The sequence below is a fragment of the Pristiophorus japonicus genome, chromosome 6 (assembly GCF_044704955.1).
Source record: "Pristiophorus japonicus isolate sPriJap1 chromosome 6, sPriJap1.hap1, whole genome shotgun sequence".
In the NCBI taxonomy this organism is placed as follows: Eukaryota; Metazoa; Chordata; class Chondrichthyes; family Pristiophoridae; genus Pristiophorus; species Pristiophorus japonicus.
The window spans coordinates 165193921-165219735 of NC_091982.1; the positions used below are offsets into that span (position 1 = coordinate 165193921).

The following is a 25815-nucleotide window of genomic DNA, read 5'->3' on the forward strand; positions in this document are numbered from 1 at the left end:
ACAGGGAACATAGATTATAACTGTCGCGCTAGACTGAACAGGCTGGGGCACTTTTCTCTAGAAAAGAGAAGGTTGAGGGATGTCCTAATATAGGTCTTTAAAATTATGAAGGGATTTGACAAGGTGGAGATGAAGAAAATGTTTCCACTTGTGGGGGAAGCCCAAAACTATGGACCATGAATATAAGATAGTCACTAATAAATCCAATAAGATATTCAGGAGAAACTTCTTTATCCAGAGAGTGGTGAGAATGTGGAACTCGCTACCACAAGGAGTGGTTCAGGAGAATGGAATAGATGCATTTAAGGGGAAACTGGATAAATACATGAGGGAAAAAAGGAATAGAAGGCTACTTTGATGGGGTTAGATGAAATAGGGTGGGAGGAGGCTCATGTGAAGCATAAACACCGGCATGGACCAGTTGGGCCAAAAGGCCTGTATGTGCTGTTGTTCTATGTAAAGTTTGTTATTTTTCTCTCTTTCATTCTTCCTCCCAGTAATTTAAAACTATGTTGTCATTTTCAGGGTGAATTGAACAATGACCAAGATGTTGTTGATTTCACAATGAATCTGCCGACTATTGTTCCAAGAATTAATTCCAGGATTCTCAGCTCTGAGAGAGAGTACCTGGATTTGTCTGCCGATGGTAAGAGTATCAGTGTCTTGGGCTGGGCTCAAAGTGTTTTGATAAGTTGCAGAAGCTTGCTGCTTTTCATTTTCTTTGAGAATAATGCATGTCTTTTAAGCAATTCACCACTTAAAAAGGAAGTGAAATCTACAAATACAAATGAACCCCAAGAGCAGCTTCATTTCCTTCCACCCACGAAGGTACCAACTTACTGCAGGTGGGCAGCTCTGTGAGCCCCAGTTACCCTGCTGAAGTGGTCACTGATCCACAGCACTGATTATTAAAGCGAGTTTGAGGGAGACTAAACTAATGCACTCCACGTGTGTGTTGCTCTGAAAATCGGAAATAATGGAGAGGCTCAGCTTTAACTTGCAAATATTGCACTCCTGATGGGGCCGGAGGAAAGGAAAAGAGGAAACTTACTTGTTTGTAAATTATTTTGTAATCTGGAGTTGATCATGTAACATTCACTCAATACTGCATCCAGTTAGAAATCTTTAACTTTCCATTGGCAGAGATTGGGGAACACATGTTCTTATGCAGGCAGACAACATATAACAAAAGAACGTAAGAAATAGGAGCAGGCGAAGGCCAGACGGCCCCTCGAGCCTGCTCCGCCATTTAATACGATCATGGCTGATCCGATCATGGACTCAGGTTCACTTCCCTGCCCACTCTCCATAACCCCTTATTCCCTTATCGTTTAAGAAACTGTCTATTTCTGTCTTAAATTTATTCAATGTCCCAACTTCCACAGCTCTCTGAGGCAGCGAATTCCACAGATCCACAACCCTCTGAGAGAAGAAATTTCTCCTCGTCTCAGTTTTAAATGGGCAGCCCCTTATTCTAAGATTATGCTCTCTAGTCCTAGTCTCCCCTCACATCAAGCATGAAGAATTTTTATAAACATTTCTGCTTTAAAATAGCAGTACTGATAACTGTGTAATACAAATCTTTAACTCTATCTTGCAGATTGAACTTTTTAGTATTCTGCAGAATAGACTTTTGCAGGATTGATCAAATGTCCTTTAACGGTGCGTAATTGTAGGTTGAATTAGACAATTCCCCTTCTAAATCTTTAATGAATCCACATTTTGTTACAGCTAATGATGGCGTGGATGACTATTCCCATTTTGCATTCCTGAAATCTGAGGAAAAGTCTGCAGCAGTCGCCAACAGTATCTCCTACTTGTCTAAAAGAGGTACAGTAGTTAGCGTTGAAGTGATGTCTGCTGTACTTCCTTGTGCAGATGATGTGAAATTTATTTTGCTATATATACAATCCCCATGGTGCTGCTCATGTTAACTCAGAGGACATGATGTTTTATAAAGGATAAAAGCTCTAATGTGTAAACCGCAAATGTTGCTTTTGCGAAAGTTTTGCTTTAAGGTGACAGTCTAATTGCTTTTAAGTAAACATTCGTTTGATACAATGGTCAATTAAGAAGCTGCTGCATACATCCTGCCTTTTTGGAGAGATCCTTGATTGGTTAATACATTTCTTATCAACACTTGAGAGCGACACCTAAAATATGGCAGCGCAGTGCGACAGACCGGAAATGTGTGCTAGACAACAATTGTCGGCATTTGCAGATATCACACTATATTGGAGATGCAAAACAAAATGAGCTGGAACCTGAAACACTCACATCTATTCAAATTTTCAAAGTTTCCTAATCAGACAACAAGTAACCTCATTGATCTGAGTCCCTGTTTATTTAGTAATTAGACTTTGTGGCCTTAAAAGGACACAGCTTCACTGTAACCAGCTGAGTACTACATTGTGCATTCCATTGATTAACACTTCTATCCTTCTAACACACACATATTACCTGACTTATAAACAGAAAATACTGTAAATACTCAGCAGGTCAGGCAGCATCTGTGGAGATCGAAACAGAGTTAACGTTTCAGGTCAGTGACCTTCCTTCAGAACCTAACTTAATAGACCGTGGGCCGAAGCCTGTTTTCTTGCCAAGATTTTTAGTTCCATAGTCTCCGTGTGGGAAGTACCTAGAACCAAACTAAATATGTTAAACGTATGTAGCTGAAGCAAAAATGAAATGTTCCCACGTCTGAAAATTTAGTGTTACCGAGAAATGGCCAAAAACAAAGAAAAACATAAAAATAGTTGCTATGGACTTTTTTTTCCACAGCAACGGTAACATATTAGTGCTACTGAATTTTAAGCATGGATAGTGTAAGAATTGGTAAAAAGAAGTATCACTTGGGACATCTGAGGTCTGGATGCATCATATGGTGCAGTTATACGTAAATCTAAGTTTTGTTTTCATATCCGTTGCTAAGAAAGAAATCTACTATAGCAACCATTTATTACATACACACTTATTGACATTTCAGACGGACACCCACACTCATTTGTCAACCATATTAATTATCATCATCATGCGCAGTCCAATGTGGGAATTACAGTCTCTGTCACAGGTGGGACAGACAGTCGTTGAAGGAAAGGGTGGATGGGACTGGTTTGCCGCACGCTCCTGCAGCTGCTTGCGCTTGCTTTCTGCATGCTCTTGACGACGAGACACGAGGTGCTCATCGCCTTCCCGGATGCTCTTCCTCCACTTAGGGCGGTCTTTGGCCAGGGACTCCCAGGTGTCGGTGGGGATGTTGCACTTTATCAAGGAGGCTTTGAGGGTGTCCTTGAAACGTTTCCTCTGCGCACCTAGGGATCACCTGCCGTGTAGGAGTTCCGAGTAGAGCACTTGCTTTAGCCGTCAGCTCAAGAACAACAAGGCATCAGGAACCGATGGAATCCCCACTGAGGCACTAAAGTATGGTGGAGAGGCACTATTGGCACAAATGCATGACCTCATCTCTCTCATCTGGAAGGAGGAGTGCATGCCTGGAGATCTCAAAGATGCCGTAATCATGACCATCTTTAAAAAAGGGGACAAGTCCAACTGCGGCAACTACAGAGGAATCTCCCTGTTGTCGGCTGCTGGGAAAGTCATCGCTAGAATCCTCCTCAACCGTCTTCTCCCTGTGGCTAAGGAGCTCCTACCGAAGTCACAGTGCAGATTCCGTCCACTATGGGGTACAAATGGACATGATCTTTACGGTGCGACAACTGCAAGAGAAATGCAGGGAACAGCACCAACCCATGTACATATAATTATACAGGTACAACGTCTGAAATCCGGAATCTTCAGGACCAAATCCGTGCCAGATTTCGGGTTTTGCCGGATTTTCGGATCTCGCCACCCGCCAAAATGTCTAGTTTTTGGACAATTCTGGTTTTCGGAGTTCTGGACTCGGGATGTTACACCTGTAATAATAATAAAAGTAGTAATACTGATTTGTTTTAAAGGATAGAAGTACTGAAAAAACAAAATATATCTGAAAAAAAGTTCGAGGCTGAAAAGGAATGCATATCTATGAATCATCATCAGAATCAAAGGTATCTTTCCTCAGCCCGAGAAGTCTCGGGCAAAGATGCAACATTCTCACAACCTACACACGAGCAGATGTCGGTGCAAGGTAGCTTGTTGAGAAGACAAGAGCACCTTCCTTGTGCACACTGGGTCTTTTTGCATGAACAATGTGCAAGCTCCATTACACTTGCTGGTGCTGGAGGAAGTGTCATCCAGTGTGACAAGTACATTATCTTCAAGTTTCCACCCATGGTCCTTTGGAGATTGGATTTCCGGCAGGTTCTCAAGACATTGTTTGTGAATTGCAGACTGGTAATTGGCACGCTGTATATATGCTTGTTTCTGAAAGCAAATCTTTGACTGCCTCCTCAACAACTTCTTCTGTTGCAAGATCTTCTATAAAAACAAGATCACTCTCATTAATGTGTGATGACCTGACAAATTTCAGGAAAGGATAAGATTTCTGCATTCTACATTTAAGATTCTATGTTTTATACAAAGAAGCATCGATACCCTCTTTCTCAAAAATACATTTCTTAAACAAACTGTTCAGCTTTGTCATTCTTAGAACTTCATGGTTCTTTGCAATCCTGCCCCCCAATCACTGTATCACAGAAGTGCCTATGTTCTCTCTGGTAAAGGTTGCCTTCTGGAGGATCTTCCTGCTCCTTTCTGGTCAGAAATCTGGTGTAGCTCTGGTAGCAGCTAAGATGATACCTTGCTTCAAGAGCAACAAGATCTTGTCCATGGATATGCAACAGGATTGCCTCACCTTTTGCAGGTTTCTGTTGCAAGGAGCAACTTACCTGCAGTTTTAGTTCACATTGTACCAGCCTCCTTTTGGATGTGTGTCTCCACAATATTCTTATCCATCTTGCAGAGAAGGCACTGCACTGGAAGAAGACGGGAAACTCTCGCAGGTATAACCTTTGGGGTCTATTGTCGTTGAGCGAAGCAGTCGAACCTTGGCGGCTTCACTCCTCACCTCTTTCTATACTGGTTCTGCAATGGTGTGAAGGAGTGAGAAAATTGATATTCTAATCAGCCCCATTGACAATGACCCTTGTTTAAAAAAAAAACTTTTTTGCTGTTTGTGCGTGTTATCAGAGTCAAACGGCATAACCATTGAACTAAGGAACAAAAATTGGATGTAAACATTTGTAGGCTGAAACAGTTTCATAGGAAATACTGTAAAATCACGTGCTCATGTTCATGGTTCTGATTTTCCCTTTCTTGCTTCTTCTTGGCTCTGTCAATCTTGGATTTATCAGTGAAACGCATGTAGCATTGTCGATGATATCCAATCAAATGTGGGATTGTTGCGAGTCTTTCAAGTGCAATAACCAGCTCCAGATCTAAACTTTCGATGGCATTCTCTGCAATTCTAGCTTCTCTATTTCCAGTAAATTTCCACTGATGAACACTCGTGAAAAATGTAATCCAGCTAGAGTCCAAAAAAGAAATTATGTTGCCTTTGACTCCCGCAACTATGTGCATGCAGCACGCCATTGTTTCGGTGCATGCAGTCACTGACTCTAAATCGATCTAGTACAGAAATCGTGATTGGCTGATTTCGCCGTACGAACAAATACAGCAGTTGTGATTGGTCATTTAAGTAACTCTCAATTAAGTCATCACTCAAGGTATTGACGAGATTTCTGCCTATTTTCGAATGAAAATTTCTGCAAAATGCAAAATTTTTGTGGTAAGTGGTCCTTGAACTAATATTGGCGTGAATATGAAGTACTTCAACAGAGGGGACTATGGAAAAGCATTGTTTTGAGACTTGGCCCACAGTCTATAATGTGAGCTACAAAGAGATCCGCTAATATATAAATATTTATCACCTCTTCAAATGTGCACCTGTCCTTTGTAAATTGTTTGGAGTGTGCAGTACGCGATTGCTGATTCCTGTATTCTGGATCAGTCTCTGTGGTAATCCATCTAAGATGCTCCATTTGTGCAGCAGTCAGTGGTGCAAAGCTGTTAATTTGCTCTCAGTTATGTAACATGCAGATGTTGAAAATTCAACATCTTATTTTAACTGTGTTTGTCCCTCACTGTCATTAGCAGGAAAGTAGTTGTGTTTTTTTTTACCATTGCATTTGCAACCTATTCAGGTTGCTTTTTAATGAAATCTCACCATCTTACAAACTTCAGACCAAAGGATTCTATTTTTAAGTGCAAAATGCAAACAAGTGATTTCAACCAATTGAAAGATGCTGAACATTCAGCATAATTAAAATACAAAATGCCTTAGTTCACTGTATTTGCAAACTTGTGATTTTTCACTCTAATATAGTAAAACTTTGGAATAAGTTTCCTTGTTGGTACAGTCTTTATCCTAGTCTATGGTCTGCCAGCAGCTTTAGTTGGCTTCATTCTTTGATGCTTCATCAAAATTTTCAACAAGGTCTGGGACATCATCATCATCTTCTTCATCAATGTCTTCAGCTTTGGGTATTTTATTATCCAAAACTTGCTGTGGCAACTGCTCAGCTAACTTTCTAAGACTTGTTAGACTGTCAGCTCCAAGCTGGCTGAGAATGCCTGGAAGCATTTCTGTGATCTGTTTTGTCTCAGCATGGCCGGTAATAGCAAAGGTATTGGCAGATAATGAGACCTGCACTTTGGGATTATTGAAATGAATGCCCTGACCATCATCTTTAATCATATTCACCTCCTCAATTCCAGCAATATTTCAGTGATGGTGGGAACAGGTGCAGGGATATGTTATAAATATATAGAAACGTTTAAAATTCTGACGGGGTTAGACAGGTTAGATGCAGGAAGAATGTTCCCAATGTTGGGGAAGTTCAGAACCAGGGGACACAGTCTAAGGATAATGGGGAAGCCATTTAGGACCGAGATGAGGAGGAATTTCTTCACCCAGAGAGTGGTGAACCTGTGGAATTCTCTACCACAGAAAGTTGTTGAGGCCAATTCACTAAATATATTCAAAAAGGAGTTAGATGAAGTCCTTACTACTAGGGGAATCAAGGTGTATGGTGAGAAAGCAGGAATGGGGTACTGAAGTTGCATGTTCAGCCATGAACTCATTGAATGGTGGTGCAGGCTAGAAGGGCCGAATGGCCTACTCCTGCACCTATTTTCTATGTTTCTATGTTCTATGTTTCTATGTAACTGCTGGGCTTGTAAGCAAAATCAAGAAAAGCCTTTTTCAAAATGTTCTACTTTATGCTGCTTGCAAATATTCCACTTGGAGAACAAGGGTGCACTGCATCAAGCAAGCCAGTTGATGTAGTTCAAGAAAGGAGGAATGTAAATATGGTCCTCATTCTCAACAGGCCTTTTGCATGTTAAATTATATTCTGATCCATATGAAATGGCATTTGAGATTCATTATTGGGGATTATTTTAAGCTATTCCATTGAAGGGTTCACTGAATTGAATGAGTAATACGGGTCCTTCCGTTGCAGAATATTATGCAGCTTTTTTCTGACAAGAAATAACCAAATTGCAAACTTAACTAAATGAATGGAATCCTGGTATTCGGTAGCCAAAAAAGTCGAAAGGGACTGACATTCTGCACCACAATTCGTACCATCAAAAACGTGGCTTAATTTTGGAAAGTCGAGGGGGAATGCTTTTTGACGTACTCTTCTATTTTTTGGAGCAGTGTCATGCCCTTATGTTAATTTTGAAACCTAAAGTGAGGCTTGTAAGATTGAAGCTTCCTGTGATGCTGCTAATTGATGTCGGTGACTAGTTCACTGCGTGGCCAACTCGCAAGCTATATGGGGTACCGATACTTTGTATCTTCAATGAGCCCTGGTAGACTTACATCAGTGCTGTGTGCCCATTTTTGGAATTGATATGGACTCTTGGCTTTCAGAGGCACTTATTGAAGCAAGCCTGGGTGATGGTGATGTGCTGTTGACATGTTACAATTGATTGTTCCTGTACTGCTCCATGCATGACACTGCTGATAGCATCTTCTCGCCATACATACTAATTTGTGCAACAGTAAATTTACAACCAGTACTGTGACTCACCCTGTGCTTCCACAGCTATGTAAGAATATCATAACATAAGAAATAGGAGCTGGAGTAGGCTATACTGTCCCTTGAGCCTGCTCCGCCATTCAGTAAGGTTATGGCTAAACTGCTACATCTACTCCACTTTCCCCTCATATCCCTCGATTCTCTTAGTGTCCAAAAATCTATCAATCTCAGTTTTGAATATATTGAATCAACAGCTCTCTGGGTTACAGAATTCCAAAGCTTCACAACCCCCTGAGTGACAAAGTTTATCCTCATCTCAGTCTTAAATGGCTGACTCCTTATCCTGAAATTATGACCACTAGTTGAAGACTTTCCAGCCAGGGGAAACAGCCTCTCAGCATCTTGAATTTTATACGTTTCAATGAGATCACCTCTCATTCTTCTAAACTCCAATCTCTCCTCATAGGGCAAGCCTCTCATCCCTGGAATCAAATCTAGTGAACCTTTGTTTCACCCCCTCTAAGGCAAGTATATCCTTCCTTGGGAAAGGAAACTAAAACTGCACACAGTGGTCCAGGTGTGACCTCACCAAAGTCCTATATCATTTTCACCAAGTTTGTTTGTGCTGATGCTTAATAAAGTTATGAGTGACTTTATTCTGGCGACTATTCCGCTTCCAATTCTGAGAGTTTTGTTCTTGCTTTGTGAAAGGAACAGATAGAATATTCTGAGTCAGCACATTTACTGCTGTGCTTATGAAGTGTCAGCTGGACTCAATTAAATACACTTGTGTCTCCGAGTTAGAAGGTTATGAATTCAAGCCCGACTATGTACTTAAGCATATAACCTTAGCTGACACTTTAGTTCAGTACTTGAGGAGTGTTGTTATGTTTTGGATGAGATGTTCAGGTGGATGTAAAAGAGCCTATGGTACTATTTGGAGTTCTGGTTTCCTGGTCAAGATCCCTCCCTAAACCACCACCAAAACAGATTATCTGGTCATTCTTTCATTGTCGGTGAGATGTTTCTGTGTACAAATTGGCTGCAGTGTTTGCTTAGATAATAACTTTTGACTGTTCTGCAGAAGTTATCCCTGTATTATAAAGTGCTTTGGGATATCCTGAGGACGTGATAAGGTGCTATATAAATGAAAGTCCTTTCTTTTTTATTCATCACCCGTTCTATTATGTTCATGAACGCAATCGCGACTTATGGACAGTTGTCTAAACCATACTAATAAACTATTTGAATTATATCATAACACAAGTTCTGCACTTTCCAACAACCTCCTAATACACTGCGTTCTAGACACTTGGTGATGATCGACGAGGTTTTTGTCTTGTGTCAAATAAAGAAAACTTATAATTTTATCTATTTTTCATATGACAGTAACGGAGTGTAAAAACTTGGTTTCAGCTAGCTGTAGCTGGAAAGTGTTCTTTTTGTCTTTTGGAGAAGCAGCCTATAAGAGATCTCCAGATTTTTGCATGCATCAATGGGAGGTAGCTAGCCTTTGTTGGTTAATGTTTCTATTCAGTAACTGGTGAAGTCAAAGTTTTTTTTTAAATGCCGATGTATTCAAGTCTGTTGATCGGAAAGTAAATCAACAACAACAACTTGTATTTATATATAATGTGCTCAAGTTTCGGCCTGAGTTGCTCCCTTTTTTTTGGAGCAACTAGTTTAGAATGGAGTATCTTAGAAATTGCAATTCTCGGCATTTAGTTTGCTCCAGTTCTACTCGGTTAGAACAGTTTCATTTTAGAACAGATTTTTTTTCAAAAGGGGGCGTGTCCGGCCACTTACGCCTGTTTTGCAAGTTTAGGCAGCGAAAACTTACTCCAAACTAACTTAGAATGGAGTAAGTGTAGATTTTTGTACGCTCAGAAGGAGGAAAGAGAAGAAAATGGAGGGGGGGGAAAGAATAAGATTGGGGGGGGGGGAAGATGGGGGGGAACGAGAAGACGACGACGATGCCGGAGCCCGCAAGCAGCCGATGCCGGGCTGCCGATGTCTCTTCGGGCAGGGCCCGCCCCAGCGAGATGCGAGGCGGGCAGGCCCGACACCGATGAAGAAGCCGGGCCCCGTCGAGGACTTCGGGCGGGATCCGCACGCAGCCGACTCTTCGGGTGGGGCCCGCCCCCAGCGAGAGGCCGGGCAGGCCCCAATAACGATGACGCCGGCTGCCAGGAGTTCTTCGGGCAGGGCCCGTCCCCAGCAAGAGAGTGGACGGGCAGGCCCCGCTGACGACAATGACGACGCCGGCTCCCAGCGAGAGGCCAGGCGGACGGACCCCGCCGCCGAGGTAAGATGTGCAGGCCACTCGGCCGGGGATAAGGGCGACGTCCCTGTGGCTTGAGATAGGGCCGTCGCCCCGGAGACAGGATGCCGGGAGCTACTGCACACGCGCGCAGTCTCCACTGCGCAAGCGCGCAGCTACCGGCACTGTTTTTGGCGCAGGGCTGTAGCTCGCCCCCAGCAGCTCTTGCTGCGCAGCGCCACGGTTGAAATGGGCCACAAAGCTGTCGGAGAATCGCGAGGTAAGTATTCGGCGCAATTTTTCTTCTATAAATTAGGCGGGCCTCTCCGATGTGCGCCGTTCTAGCGGGCGGCCGAAACTTGACCCCAATGCCTTTAACGTTATAAAATTTGACACTGAGCCACATAAGAAGAAATTAGAGCAGGTGACCAAAAGTTTGGTCAAAGAGGTTGGTTTTAAGGAGCATTTTAAAGGAGTAAAGAGAGGTAGAGAGGTGTGTGGCCAAGGAGGCAGAAGGCCAATGGTTGAGTGATTATAATCAGGGATGCTCAAGAGGGCAGAATTAGAGGAGTGCAGATATCTCGGAGGGGGGTGGGGGGGGGGTGCGGAGGAGAGAAGTGGGGTGGGGGGGAAGAGAGGGAGGTGGGAATGAGGCGGTGGGGGGGAGAGGCGGGGGGGAGGGGGGCGGAAATGAGGTGGGGGGAGGGGGAGGGAGCTTTGAAAACAAGGATGAGAATTTTGAAATCAAGGTGGTGTTTAACCGGGAGCCAATGTAGGTCAGCGAGCACAGGGGTGATGGGTGAATGGGACTTGGTACAAGTTAGGACAACCAAGTTTTGGATCACCTCAAATTTACGGAGGTTAGAATGTAGGAGGCCGGCCAGGAGTGCATTGGAATAGTCAAGTCGAGAGATAACAAGAACATGGATGAGCGTTTCAGCAGCGGATAAGCTGAGGCAAGGCCGGAGACGGGCGATGTTACGGAGGTGAAAATAGGCGGTCTTAGTTATGCTGTGGATATGTGGTCAGAAGCTCATTTCAGTGTCAAATATGACACCAAGGTTGAAATTCATCATTACATCGTATCGTATTAGGCAGTCCCTTCTATTGAGGATGACCCGCTTCCACACCAAAAAGGGATGAGTTCACAGGTGTTCCAATGAGGGAGCTGATATTCTAGGTCCCGAACTACATACTGAAGGGTGGAAGATGCCTGTACATGGATTCTTTTAACGTGGGGTGGCCGTTGCACACCAGCCACCACACGGGCTTGACAGAGCTAGGTTTTGATCCAGTGGCACTGGAGACCAAGCTCTGCTGCACGGACCCAGTGCGCACACATGCTCCTACTATCCATAGATCGCAGTGTGGGCTGGCCCATGCTGCCTCTGGGCCCTCGCCTCTCTTGGGCCCCGAAACCTCACCTCTCTTGGGCCCCAATCACGACACTCCTGGGCCCCAATTTCTCACTGCTCTTCCGTCCTGATCAAAAATGGAGCAGTCAGAAACAGGACATCAATTAGGCTCCTCTTATCTTGGAGACATCAAATATCAACACTGTTATTTGAGTGTGGGAAGGGATTTATTACCTCATTCAACCTGCTGACACACCAGCGAGTTCACACTGGGGAGAGACCGTTCACCTGCTCGGAGTGTGGGAAGGGATTCACTCAGTCATCCGACCTGCTGACATGGCGAGTTCACAAGTGATTGCAGGTTTGGATTCAGCTGTTATTGCTGCTGTTATTCCCATCCTACTGAACTGTGTTCATTCTATTAGTTGGTGATTCTTTCTGCTGATAATAACCGTCCAACTAGGCTGGAGTTTAATATTTTAATTATCACATAGAATATACAGCACAGAAACAGGCTATTCGGACCAACCAGTCCATGCCGGGGTTTATGCTCCACTCGAACTTCCTCCCATCCTTCCTCATCTAACTCAGCATAACCCTCAATTCCCTTCTCCTTATGCTTATCTAGCTTCCCCTTAAATACATCTATGCTATTCGCCTCTGTGGTAGTGAGTTCCACATTCTCACCACTCTCTAGATAAAGAAGTTTCTCTTGAATTCCCTATTTGATTTCTTGAAGACTATCTTATATTTAGTTTTGCTCTTCCCCCTAGTGGAAACACACTCTCTGCGCGACCCAATCAAAACCTTTCATAATTTAAAGACCTCTATTCGGTCATACCTCAGCCTTTTCTTTCCTGTTGGGTAGAACCTTGCAGTTCTGGTATCATCCTTGTAAATCTTTTCTGCACCATCTCCAGTGCCTTTATATTTTTATAATATGGCGACCAGAACTGTTCACAGTACTCCCAAGTGTGGTCTAACCAAGCTTCGATACAAGTTTAGCATAACTTCACTACTTTTCAATTTTATCCCTCTAGAAATAAACCTTTGTGCTTAGTTTGCTTTTTTTATGGCCTTATTAACCAGCGTTGTGTAGTTGTACCCGCAGATTCCTCTGCTCAATTGCCTGAACCATCGAGCCGTGCTCGAGAGTAAGATAGTTAATGTCTGTGACGGGAAAACTTCCTTAAGCATAAAGAATTCTGCCCAACTTTAGTTCAGTTTGAGCTCAGTCTAATTAACATCTGGATTGGGCAGAGAATTTACACCTGCTGAGTACAACAATCTCATTGGGAAGTCTGTGGAAGTCTGTTTCATCCAGAAGCCTTGCAGATAAATGGGCTGGTGTAAGCAGTATGTACTAAACATGGCCTGGTGTTTCCACTTGATTGTGCTGGTTTTATCGCTGTAATTTGCCCCAAATCGGCCAAACTAGCAGAAAAGATCAGGGAATTTTAAGCACAAATTAAGCTCAGCGCAAATAGTTTCTGCGATCTTTTGCGCTAGTTTCAAGAACATCGTGTTCAAAGCCGACCTCGCCCACAAAACTGGCCCTGCCCCCAGATTGAATTAATCACTGGCAAGTTTCTGCTAATGCACTCATTTGCGAACATTCCAGCAGGCTCTTAAAATTAAGCTAGTTCTTCTGGGTGCAAGGACACTAATAGACAAGTTTTAAGTGCTTCTGAACAATGTTCCCTTTAAGCTGCATGATTGCGCAGCCCTCTGAACCTCCCGTGCTGCTGGCTTGCCAATTGGAATAAAACGCACTACATGGTATTTTGAATGGGCCACGCAGCCCCTTAAAGGAGCCGTGCACCCAAAATAAATTAACGGGACAATTGGTTCTGAATATAATTTTTTAAAATTCACTAAGAATTCATTCATACTCATAGGCAGTCCCTCAAACGAGGATGACTTGCTTCCACAAGAGTTCACAGATGTTTCAATGAAGGACTCTAGAAGATGCTTGTGCGTGGATTTTTTTTAACTTGTGACCGTTGCACATCAGCCACCACACGGGCTCGACAGAGCTAGGCCTTTATCCAGTGGCAAGGGTTGAACCAGGACGACTGGAGACCTGCTCTGCTGCACGGACCTAGTGCGCACACATATCGCAGATCAGCCACTAAGAAACTGACTATTGTAATGAGTAAATGATTCTGTATAGTTTTTTAAAGTAATTTTCAGTTACTTAAAATCGGGTTACTCGATTTAGTTTTAGGACTTAGACACTGATTAAAATGCTTATTTTTGTGATAAACCCATTTTCAGCTGTATTATTCAAACTGCACCTAGTTACCACTTAAGTATATCGAGGAATATATTTTTAAAACAAACATTTTTTAAAAAAATACTCAAACGTCACCCGGTCATGCTGGTTCATGGCAAATCTTGCGTTTGGCGATATGCAAATTATGTTTAAGCGGAAACTTGCGGGGGGAAAAAACACTTTTCAAAACTAGCGCAGTTTACACCAAGATCGCTGATTGCGCATAAAGCAGAAACTCTACTTCCATATGTTAACCTCTTGTAGTCTGATTCTATCATTGTGCTGTTAGTATTTGTACCATCAGTAGCTTACTGTGTATTTCTACTTTTATGAAATGATCTTGCTTAATGTTGGCCTGGAAGTTGCAGTCAGCAGCGAAGCAAAGGCATTCGCTGCTGGCCCCGAATTGAGCTTGGCGCAAAGATCTCACGATCTTTGTGTCGAGAAATTCACGTTCTGACCTTTAATTCAGATCAACATAGTATCTTGCCAATCCCCGAGCGCGAGCTGCTGTGACGGCCATAGGCTATCTAAGCAGCCAATCAAAACACAGAATTGTCACAGACAGCAATGTCTTAAAATTCGAACATTTAAAAAATGTTGGGTGAGCAAAACAAAAATTAGGGCTCTCACATGGGGAATGGGAAAACCTGAAATAAAGTTGAACAAACTTAAAAAAAAATTGATGATAAAGTTTCTTAATTTTAAATTGTATTGAAATGGATAAATTTGTCACTGTACAAAATTAAAATTAGTTTTTCAGGTCCACAACCTTTGATTAGTAATCAATATGCTTTTAAAGCCCCAGTTACACCTAATCCCTTTAGGTGTAACTTTTAATGGGGAAATTAACAGCATAATTACTGCAGAAGAGCTCAAGTTTTCGTCAGTTTCCCTGACACGAGAGATTTCACTGATTTCTGTGTGCGGGGGGGACGGGGGGGCGGGGGCACTACACAGCGAATGACAGACCGCAACTTCAGGATTTCTGCATTCGGCTGCGCATGCGTTAAATCCCGAAGTTGCGGTCAGTTTCAAAGATGGAATGACAGTGAATGCTGCCAGTTCGCCGTCATCGGGATCGCAAATTCCAAGCCAATATATTTGATAGAATCTACTGTTCTGGCTGGTCCTGTGGTATCTACTGCCTTTTAGAGTTTAGTAATAATAATAATAACTTTTATTTATATAGTGCTTTTAAAGTAGTCCAAGGCGCTTCACAATTTTACAACGTGTTGGATATTGACCATTGAGGGAAAGAGAGAAAAAGTGTGAGAAGGAAGTGTAAAAAGACGTTGAAGGCTCGGGTCCGAAGCGGCAGCCAAAATGCGCACGCAGATAGACAAGGGTGAAAAAACTTTTAAAAAAAAAAGAAATTCAAATTACGTTGTAAATAATACAATAGTAAAATCAGTTTAATAAAGATTAATTATAATTAAACATAATGAAATAATATATACCATAATTATAAATTAAGTTAAAATTAGAAAATCAGCAATTGAATCAAATTAAATCGGTTATTTGCTGTCTTTAAGATTCATTCCCTGTCTGGTTCTTCCAGATTAATTGAATCACTAATCACCGTCCTCCATCCTTGTGCTGTCATAATTTTATTACTTTTTATTTCTCATTTTGTCCTCTTGATAGGACCTGTAATAGCTCCAGGCTCAAGCTGCCTCCATTGTCAGGGAGACGCTGATGCTTAAATCTCTCTCCAGCTGCTCCAGGCTCGCGCTGCCTCCATTGTCAGGGAGACGCTGATGTTTAAATCTCCCTCCAGCTGCTCCAGGCTTGTGCTGCCTCCGTTGTCAGGGAGACGCTGATGTTAAGGGAGAACATGAGCATGCCTTGTATTCGCCAGTGGGTTATATTGTAACTAAGTGGTGGCTGTTAGTCCCATGGCATGCTACTTCACTCTCAGCACTGTTACAGGATGCAAGTTTCAGTTCATTGGAGACTCGATCTGCTTTTGGAAACCACTATCTTTATGTAAGCAATAGAGAAGAGTTGGAGAAAGCCCAAATCGTAATATACTCTCTCTCTTCTGTCCTCCCCCCTCTCTCTCTCTCTGTCTCTCCAGAAAAGATTTGTGATTGTTTCCTCATATATTTTGGATCTTGCTGGCGCAAGAGCTCTATCATCTGTTTTATTTTGGATCCTATTATCTGCCAATTTTGTCTTTCTGTATAAGAGTGCTTTGGATTGAGACAGGGTATGTTAACCCATGGAAATTGTTGCCTGTGGTGTTTTCTCTTCCCAGTATTTTATGTATAATGTGATTTGTATATTCTTGATCTTTTCATTGCTAATATACAAGCTGTTGATTCTTAATTTTTCTGTTTACAGCTTTTTTTGCATAAATCTTTTACAACTGCATAATTTGCCTACGTGCCTTTATATGTCCTGTGTAATATTCAGGCATTATCTTGTTACTCTTCCTTACGCGCTGTAGGTTTTTCCTCTATTCCTGGCAGCTTCTTAGTCTCTGTGGGGTGGCGAGGCCACATAGATGGTAAATACTACCATGAGTGCCTCTTTCTCTGAGTATCTGGGGCTCTTCCTTGCCCTGAAAATCTTGTTGCTACACTTCATTGAAAATCTTACAGTCCATCATCACAAATTACATTTTGTGTTGCTCTTGAGCCATTCTCTATCACGCTTGTGCACTCCACAGCTTCATTAATAATGTTTTGGAGATGCATTCAGTGGTTCATTAGCTGCTTGAAAAGTGTTGAAAGGATCATTACAGGTGCACTGTGATTGGCTGATATTTCTTTATTACCTTGAACAAAATTGCTTTCTCAGTAATTGTACTTTTCAAGAGCATGGGTTTTTGCATTTCAATTAGCAGTCTGTGTTTAAACATTAAAAAAACAGCTTTTGTATTTTTCATGAATATAAGAATTGTAAGCATTTGGCATTCCAGCTACAATTCATCATTCAATGTTAAGGTCCGACCTCCCAAATCCAGAAACCTCGGGACCGAGGCCATTCTGGATTTTGGAACAAATTTACGACGTCCTGAATCCATTAAAAAATGCCTGGACCAAGGTATTCCGGTTTTTCCAGATTTCAGAGATGAAATCCAACGTCCCGAATCCAGAAATCTATTTGGCTCAGCAGTGACCCGTAGTTAGTAAGAAAAATAATGCCTGGGAAAACCCTGCATTGCAGCCCTTAGGACAGCGGTAGGTATGAAGACCTACAAAAAAGGTAAGTTAAAGTTTTTATTTTTTAAATTCTTTTGCCGCGATTCGATAGTTAAGTGGCTTGCGAATGTTTTGTGATTTTTAAATATTTTTTTGTTTTTTGCATTATTTTCTTTGGTGTGTGTGCGGTGGGGGGGGGGGGAGAGAATTATTTACTGTTGTGAAAAAAATGTCCGGATTTCGAAACATTTTCCGAATTTCGGATCAGCGTGATGTCCGGATTTTGGAACATTCCGGATTTTCTAAGTCTGGATTTGGGAGGTCAAACCTGTACAAGATGGTAAAGGGGTTAATCCCCCAGATTAGATGTGGTAACTTGATTACTATTAGTAATTTTTCAATCAGCCATTTTTTGGGGGTTCATTCCCATCTGTTCCCTGTTAATACGATTCTATTATAATTTAATTCTCTCCATTGTTTCTGGACAAACTTGAATATAATGTTACATCTAGAATTCACCTGTGGAGGTTGTGTGGTGGCATACAGAAGTCCAATCCAGTAATTTAGTTCTGATACAACCAGGAAATACAACCTCCTTTGTACCAGTGTGGAGAATTGACTTCAAACTTATTCCTATAAACTCCCTTCCCGTTGCAATCTGTGTGGATTACAACATGAATCTGATGCTGTACTAGGTTGGAGCCATGCAAATATTATGGAGGATGACTAATTGAATTTGATATTTCTTGACAAATGGCTTATGTTTTCTCATGTCATGTGAATACATGTTGTACATTATTTGCTTTTTGGGCAAATTCTCGGTTTGTTTGTTTAAACAGGTAAAAATAGAAACAACAGTTAATTAAGATTCTAAAAATATGAAAACTGTTACCTTGTTCATTCAGTATTTCACTGACTAAAAGGGAACTGTGTTTTGGGGTTGTGGGAAAGAGTTATTAATTAAATATATAGAAGCAGCTTGAAACAAAATCTAATCACTTGGATGCATGATAGTAGTGTGCTGGAGAGTGTTTACAAACCCACAATTACCCTGGCTGTTGACTTACAGGCCTTAAATCTCTGGTATATTATCGCACTGTACCTGAACAAAGACGAGGATCGTGCTGCCAATCAAGAGAAGAATGAATTGACACCAGGTCAATGTGGAATACTTGTACTTTTGTGTGCCTTCAAGTGACTGATTATAGATCAGGTCATCTGCCTACCCACATTGTGGTCACTTGATACTATGTGGAAGCGGGGGCAGGTGGGAAGGAATTGGCTTTAAAAAGCTGGAATTCAGCAAACCAATCAGTTTTTTTTTTAAAAGTGCACTTTAATTTCTATCAGGAGTTAAAAGTGCAGCTTGGATTCAAATACAGTGAGCTCCGAAGGACACATCAACATTGCTAAATTATTTGATCTGAATGTTTAAAGCTACTTTGAAAAATTGCTATTGACAGCATTTGATTTAATGCTGTGTTTCTCCATATCTTCAGAATTTCTGTCCTGAAACATTTCTCCTTCCGGTGATTTGGTTTACAAATGGGTACTCTCAGCATTTGGGTGCCACAGGCTCTAATGTCAGAGCAAACACAGTACCATGTGCACTACTAAGTTAAATGTGGCTGCAGCTTTATACTGTTTGCTATAAATTTGACTTTATTCTTCTATTCATGTTTTTTTTTATTTCTTATGCTTTGTCCTTTATGCTTTTGTGCAGGAATGTCTTCAAGAGAGATCTATGGTAACTTTCTACTCTATTTGTTAGTCTGATTCCAAAATCTACTTCGTAGCGATGATTTTTCATTTTTTCCACTCAATTGCTTTATTATTGGATTTTAGTGTAACCGCTCAATTCTGCATGCATTCAGGATTCTCGTTACAATACATTGGATTCTTTTAAGAATCAAAATCCCAGCTCACATATTTCAATTGATTGAATTGCTGTTGTGCAAATTTAAATATAAATGGACAGAAAGGGAGTCAGCACAAGAACATTTGGCCCATCAAGTTCATTCTTTCTACACATTTGATTTGAACAAATAAAAGCTAATGGCAATTTTTCTTATTCGTTCATGGGATGTAGGCATCGCTGGCAAGGCCGGCATTTATTGCCCATCTCTAATTTCCCTTGAGAAGGTGGTGAGCCGCCGTCTTGAATTGCTTCAGTCCATGTGGTGAAGGTACCCCCATAGTACTGATTTTGTTGTAGTGGTTTGGTACAACTGAGTACCTTGCTAGACCATTTCAGAGGGCAGTTAAGAGTCAACCACATTGCTGTGGATCTGGAGTCACATATAGGCCAGACCAGGTAAAGACAACAGATTGCCTTCCCTAAAAGACATCAGTGAACCAGATGGGGTTTTCTGATAATCTGGTAGTTTCATGGTCACCATTACTGATACTAGCTTTTTAATTCCAGATTCATTTAATTAACTGAATTTAGATTCCCCAGCTGTCATGGGATTTGAACTCCCATCGCCGGATTATTAGTCCAGGCCTCTGGATTACTGGCCCCGTAACATAACCACTACACTACCGTTTTCAGACGTGTATTAATTTAATGTGAGGAGTAGGAAGTTTAATTTGGCAACGCATATTGAGCAGTTGCCTAAGCTTTGGCCCTCCGAATCTGTACCATGTTTACTGAAACTTTCTACTCAATTATATCCTAGTAGGGAGCCCTTTGCAGCTCATTTGGTGAATATGCTTTGTGTTATGGCACTAAAGCTACACAGACCAGGAAGGTATTAATCTTTGCCAAAATCAGTTGGGTACAACAACTTTCCAAGTGCCCCCAAGATGCGGAGGAGAAAACAAAAACTGGGCCGAGTTCTTGGAGTCAAGCAGTGTTCATGAGCCCTGCTAGAAAGTGGGAATTTAATGAGGATCGGACTGGGTTTAGCTGTAATGCCATCCAAGGCCAAATAGCACGTTGCTGGCCTCTATCTCGGGTCAAGTGAAAAATAGTTATTTGAATGGTGACCATTACCACGTCGGGGGTGGAGGGGTAAGATGACAATGTCTCAAAATGACTCATAAGGTTGCATGTTGGAGATTTATTTGTCAAACAAACATGCATAGAATATACAGTGCTACTTTTGTGCTGCAATTCTCTGGTATGCAATTGAGTGGAAGAGTAATTCACGATGGGCTAATTAATCTTGCAACTTGCTAACATATAGATTAATTTCACAAATTCAAGTGCTAGTGTTGCATTTAAATAATTATGTCTTTAAAAAGTTTGAAACAAATGGGGAGGTGGGAACGATGACAATAGTGTTTGCATGGCACAACTATAATTTCCGATAGTCTGTTGCAAAATTTGCTGACTGTCACCATACAATCCATGTTCTAATGTAATGCATTATTAAAGCAGTAGCCTATGTGACCATCCTAGTCCTACCCCTTCCCATTAATAGGCATATTTGCATGACTTTTGGTGCTCATGGCCAAATGTTAAGCAGCTGTTGTCCTGTTACTTTGCATTTTATCTCCTCTGAACTGAAATGTCCCTTGCTGTCAGATTGGTGAATGTAGAATGGATCCTGCTGCTGGTGATAAATGGGCACAAATAACAGGCTGGCACCAATGCAAGTGGTGTACATGCCAAACCTTTATTGCCAATGATTGTGTGGACAAGTGCAGGTGTGATCTACTTTGGACCACGGCAATCTGCATTCAAATTATCAGTCAAATTTTTCACAGTACAAGTGTATGGATAAGGATTCGACTGACAACTCTCTTACCAGTCTGGAACAGATATTCAAGTTGTGCTTTGGTACATTTCTTCAGATTTAAGCCTTAGCACTGATCTGGAACTAACAAACGACTGAATTCTACAGCAAGTCATTAAAAGAACAATCTGCAAATGATGGAAATACATCATTTTGACATCTGAAAAGACAGTTCAAATTTCAAGCAGAAACCTTTAGTTAAAAACTGAAAAAAGATTGAAGCTAAGTCCCCTAATCAAAATAGTCTGACATAGGGACTTGCTATTTCAGTTCAAATGAGGGGTCTCCAACCAAAAGATTAACATGATACTTGCAGTGCTGCTGTGTTTATCGGGCATTTTTACTTATTATTTCCTTATTAGTTTGTGGTAGAAGTGAGGAAAAAGTTGATTTATTTTGTAAATATGAGGGCTAGATTCCCTGTTCAAATAATTTTTTTGTCCTTCCCTTTCTGTTGTTCACCATACATTATCCACAGGCAGGTTGGGAACTTACACCTAGGTCTTTGTTAGTACAAGTCTGAAACCAGCTATGTGAAGCTGAGCTAAAATGATGCTCATTCCTGAGGCAGTACCTGGCCTCCACTCTGGCCCTCTGCATGATCGGGACACCTCCATCCTACCTTGTAAGATAGTGCTCCAGTGCGCTGCAAACCAAGTATTTCCCTGGATGTTGTAGTCTGTTTGCATTTACTCACTTGACACGCCTAAATTTTTGTCTCAATGCTAATAATTTTGATTTTTGTGTACTGTTTTGTCCTGAATTCCAATGGAATGAATTAAATTGTGAGGAGACTACTTGAAATTTTCTGTGTTGCTTATATTCCATTAACTTTTGCACTAGAAGCATTCGCTTTGAAAAAGATAGAGCCATGCTCACCTTATTCCGCACACCATTAACCAGCGAAGATTAACCACTGGGATCTGCACTGAGTTCTATGACCGTGCTTCTGTGAAGTTGATTACTTCACAGAATATTTCCTGATTTATTTTCCTTTTTGATCCATCAAAAGGAAATTGGATAAATACTTGAAAAGGAAAACATTTTTGGGTGAGTGGGACTAATTGGATAACTCTTTCAAAGAGCCGGCACAGGCACGATGGGCCAAATGGCCTTGTTCTGTGCTGCAAGATTCTATGAGCCAGAGTAGCGTGCGTTAACATTTCATGCTATTTTTATTTTGGGGGGATTGCGCAGCCTTTGGTCATTGGCTAGCTGAAGATAAAGAGCATTACCACACGAGACATCACGGATGCAAACCTGCGCCCCTTAGCAGTGGCATAGTAGCCACAGTTACCAAAATACAAAGCCGATTGTTAAATTTCCAAAGTTACAAACCTGGCTGTCCTACCAATCTACCTATAACAAGCAATACTGCACTTGACCAAATATGATGAGAGTTAAGAACAAATGGGATATTTGCAAAGGTCAATGAAATGCAAGCAGTAAAAATCATGAGATGTATAACTTTATGTAAAAAAATAATATTGGCATTGAAAGTATAGCTAAGGACAGTGAAAGGATACTCTGCTATAACAATTGTTCATTTCTCTTTGTAGAAATAGGGGGTGGGGCTGGGCACTGAGATAGATCATATATGCATTGTACAAATAACACATGGTCCAGGGAATAATTCAATGCTTTGTGGGGGATTTCCCATTGTAAGTGTTGTGTAGGCTATTTGAAAGTCTTCCTCAGCTGTTAAACTTGTGAGATATTCAGTCCAAGTGCTTAACAATACCAATGTAATCTGCGGGTGAAAAAAACGACAAACTCTTTATTCCATGCATCATTACTCACTTAAGGGAGTATCTGTATGATCTACACTCTGGTCTCTGGTACTTTAATTAAATGGATAGGTGATACAGAATGGTGTGAGCCAGATTTGTGACGTTAGAAATGTAACTTTCTGATTTAGAATGCTCCTAATAAGCATGCTGCTGCTGACCATTGCTGTCTCTGATTTGAACCTACACAGTCATGTTTTGGGGTTCCATTAGCCTGTGGCAGTAAATAACCCTCTTTTTAAAACAAACAATGCTTTTGAATTTCTGCATCTATATTGTTATTCTCTAGAGCATGTGCATCATTATAACAGTTCAATGCATGTAATTGCTCCAAGATTTGAGATTCCACCCACTGGAGGGTCATGACCATATGTCTTGGTGGTCAGGTTAAATTTGGTAGCCTGATCACCAATCTCTGATTTATTTTCAATTGGACAAAATAATTTACCACCAAGTTACATGACCACTAACAGCAGCAACATACCATGCGCAGTAGCTGCGATAGAATTGGCTTTTAGTTGTTCCATCACAAGGGAAACACCTGCACAGTTTCTGTGTTGCCTTTATCTTGTGTCCCTCCGGCTGGTAGAATAGAAACACAATTAATACCTCTTGTAGCATGGGATCGGTATTATATATTTGGGAATATCTGATGAGAACTGAAAATTAGTTTTCAAAGTGGTGAAATGCATCTTGTTTACTTTCTTTTCCTCATCTGGTTTTCTAGACGATAAATATATTCGTCCACTTACATTCTGGATCGTTGGAAATTTTGATGAGTCTTCGGGGAGGCAGTTACTGTATGAATCCCTTAAACATCTGGTAAGATATTACAAGTAAAGCCAGTAACTTGCTCTATCCCATCCCAACCCCTCCCCAATGACTGCTGCATTATGTTCATGCTGTTCTTTGTTAATATCCACACTTGTGCAGCTAACATCCTCTGCTATAACGACAGTCCATTTGTCTCTGTAGAAGTGAGGGGTGGGGGCTGTGCGCTGAGATAGATCATATATGCATTGTACAAAATAACACATGGTCAAGGGATTAATTCAGTGATTTGTGGGGGATTTTCCATTGTAATTTGGGATTATATGCGCATTTATAAATTATGACCTTTCATTTGTGTTTCATTCCTTACCATCTCCGATTCTCTATATAATAAAATCACTGTGCAGATGTTATTTGCTATCTAATTTCCTCCATGACTAAGAAATGCACAGTCTTGGCTCTGTGCTTCTCTCTGGCACACAGCTGAGTTTAAGAATTCATTGTGTAGGTCATTGTGATCATCACTGAGTTCCCTTGGCTTGCTCGTGCAGTTGATAACATTTATTTGACAATTTGGTCACCGGACAGAGTATATAATGGAAATGAGGTAGAATTCTACCCTTTGGGTGAAAAGAGCGGTTGGATGGGCAACTTGTGTTGTATTTGTGCCTTATGTTAGCAAAGAGCATTAATGGGGCTGGGAATTGAGATCTTTGCATTCTACAGTTGAGGGAGGCTGTGTGCTCACTGAAATAGAGATTCATCTTACTGTCTTTTACTCTATTTTGTTCTTTCCCAGGAGCTCAAAACAGCAATTCCTTAAGCTGTATAGGTCTACCCTTTCTTTTGCAATCTATAGGCTTTAAAGACCAAAGCTTGGCATCACTTAAACCAACCTTTCTTGATTGATTTCATCTTTTTTTAACCCTGGTGGTGCTTTGCACTATGGTCCTTCGTCCTTCATTTAGGTTTCTCGAAATATAAATGATTGAAATATATGCAGCGTCTTTGGTACTGAAGTGTTAAGTTTTCTTTTAAAACAGACAACTTTTTCTGTACTTCTGAAAACCTACTTGTGTGTTACTTTGCAGAAATCCAGCAACAACTTGAGGATCGGCCTGATAAACAATCCAAGCAACGAACCCACCAAAGAGAACACGGTTATTGCCAGAGCCATCTGGGCCACACTTAACACACAAAACATTAACAATGCCAAGAACTTCATCACTAAACTGGCAAAGGAAGAGACTGCAAAGGCATTGGCTGAGGGGGCAGACATCATGGAATTTGCTGTTGGAGTAAGTGATGTTTCTCGCTAGGGTGGATCAGGTTAGCGCTGCCTTTCCATTTGCTTCAGTTGGTGAACATGAACAGAAAATTGACAAAGTGCTGCCGGATGCTTGATTTTATTAGAGAAACTGTTTTGTGGTTTATTCTGTAAGGGACATTCTCTGAGCTGCAATTGCCTTGCAAGACTAGAATTGCCCATTTATATTGCTCAGTTGCGAGCAGCTGACACATGGGTGTAAAGAGCCAGTTTATGCTGAGTGTTTTAATGTGGTGCTGCCACGTTCCTACAGGCCTTCCATTGCTGAATGGCATAGAATTGGTGTGCATCTTTTAGCTGTGAGAGACAGGCAGCACTGCCCTTGGAGATGCAGCTAAATCCTATTATTTAAGATTATCACCAGTTTTTAACTTCCATTGAACTGTGAAGTTGATAATGCAACTTTCATGCTAACTTGGCCATCAGATCCATGTAATATGGACATTAGTTAGTTTGAGATCTACGAACTTTTAAAGAATGCAATATGATTGATGTATAATAGGTGCACCTTTGATTATGCATGCTCTTGACAAAAACATATAATCAAGTAGTGCTTTTGTTCTATTCTGGGATCCTATTCTGTGACAGAAAAATGGAATAGGACAGAATACCAGAATTAACTAAACCAGAAATAAGTGTAATTAATACTAGCATCCAGAAGTTAGTAATGTTTGCCGATCCCAGTTTATCATGCGCAGTACAACATGATTTTGCTGTAAATCCTTTCATTTGAGGACTGATCAGCTTTCTTATTCTGTAAAAATGTATATGTTTGTTGGAGTTAATTTTCCAAACATAACATATATTAAAAATCCTGTGTCTTATCAACATTGTCAATTACAGATTCCTAACTTGTTTCACTGTAATTACTTCCTCAGCGTGATCCCAGTATGTTTCTGTGTTGCCAAGTTCGGCCCAGCTCGGCCCTAATGTGAAGAGCGTATATGTAGTAGACTAAAGGCATTTGCAGTCTGACTGTTCCAATGCTCCACCCTTTGTTGGCAGCTCTGGCTGCTCTGCATTCTGCAGATCACGTGCTCTCAGCTGTCCATTTGAGACCGGCTCTGGCTGCTGCCTGCATTGCCACTCACTGCTTCCAGAACTGATGCTAGTTGTGTTGTGAGATATCTGGAGCTAGATGCAGTTATAGATCACTAATAGAA

General features: G+C 41.2%; 1 protein-coding gene and 1 pseudogene across 2 annotated transcripts in view; one reads left to right on the forward strand and one right to left on the reverse strand.

The window, feature by feature from the left end:
• Window positions 1-25815, forward strand: part of uggt1 (UDP-glucose glycoprotein glucosyltransferase 1) — a 188177-nt gene that overhangs the window by 84891 nt on the left and 77471 nt on the right. The window contains exons 19-23 of one of the 2 annotated variants that reach the window (XM_070883358.1): window positions 526-646; window positions 1732-1830; window positions 18751-18774; window positions 23282-23376; window positions 24417-24623. In XM_070883358.1, coding sequence (XP_070739459.1) covers window positions 526-646; window positions 1732-1830; window positions 18751-18774; window positions 23282-23376; window positions 24417-24623 — 546 coding nt within the window. The remainder of the gene's footprint in view (window positions 1-525; window positions 647-1731; window positions 1831-18750; window positions 18775-23281; window positions 23377-24416; window positions 24624-25815) is intronic. The other variant, XM_070883359.1, reaches the window with a different exon arrangement.
• Window positions 6157-6718, reverse strand: LOC139265851 (transcription factor BTF3 homolog 4 pseudogene; annotated as a pseudogene).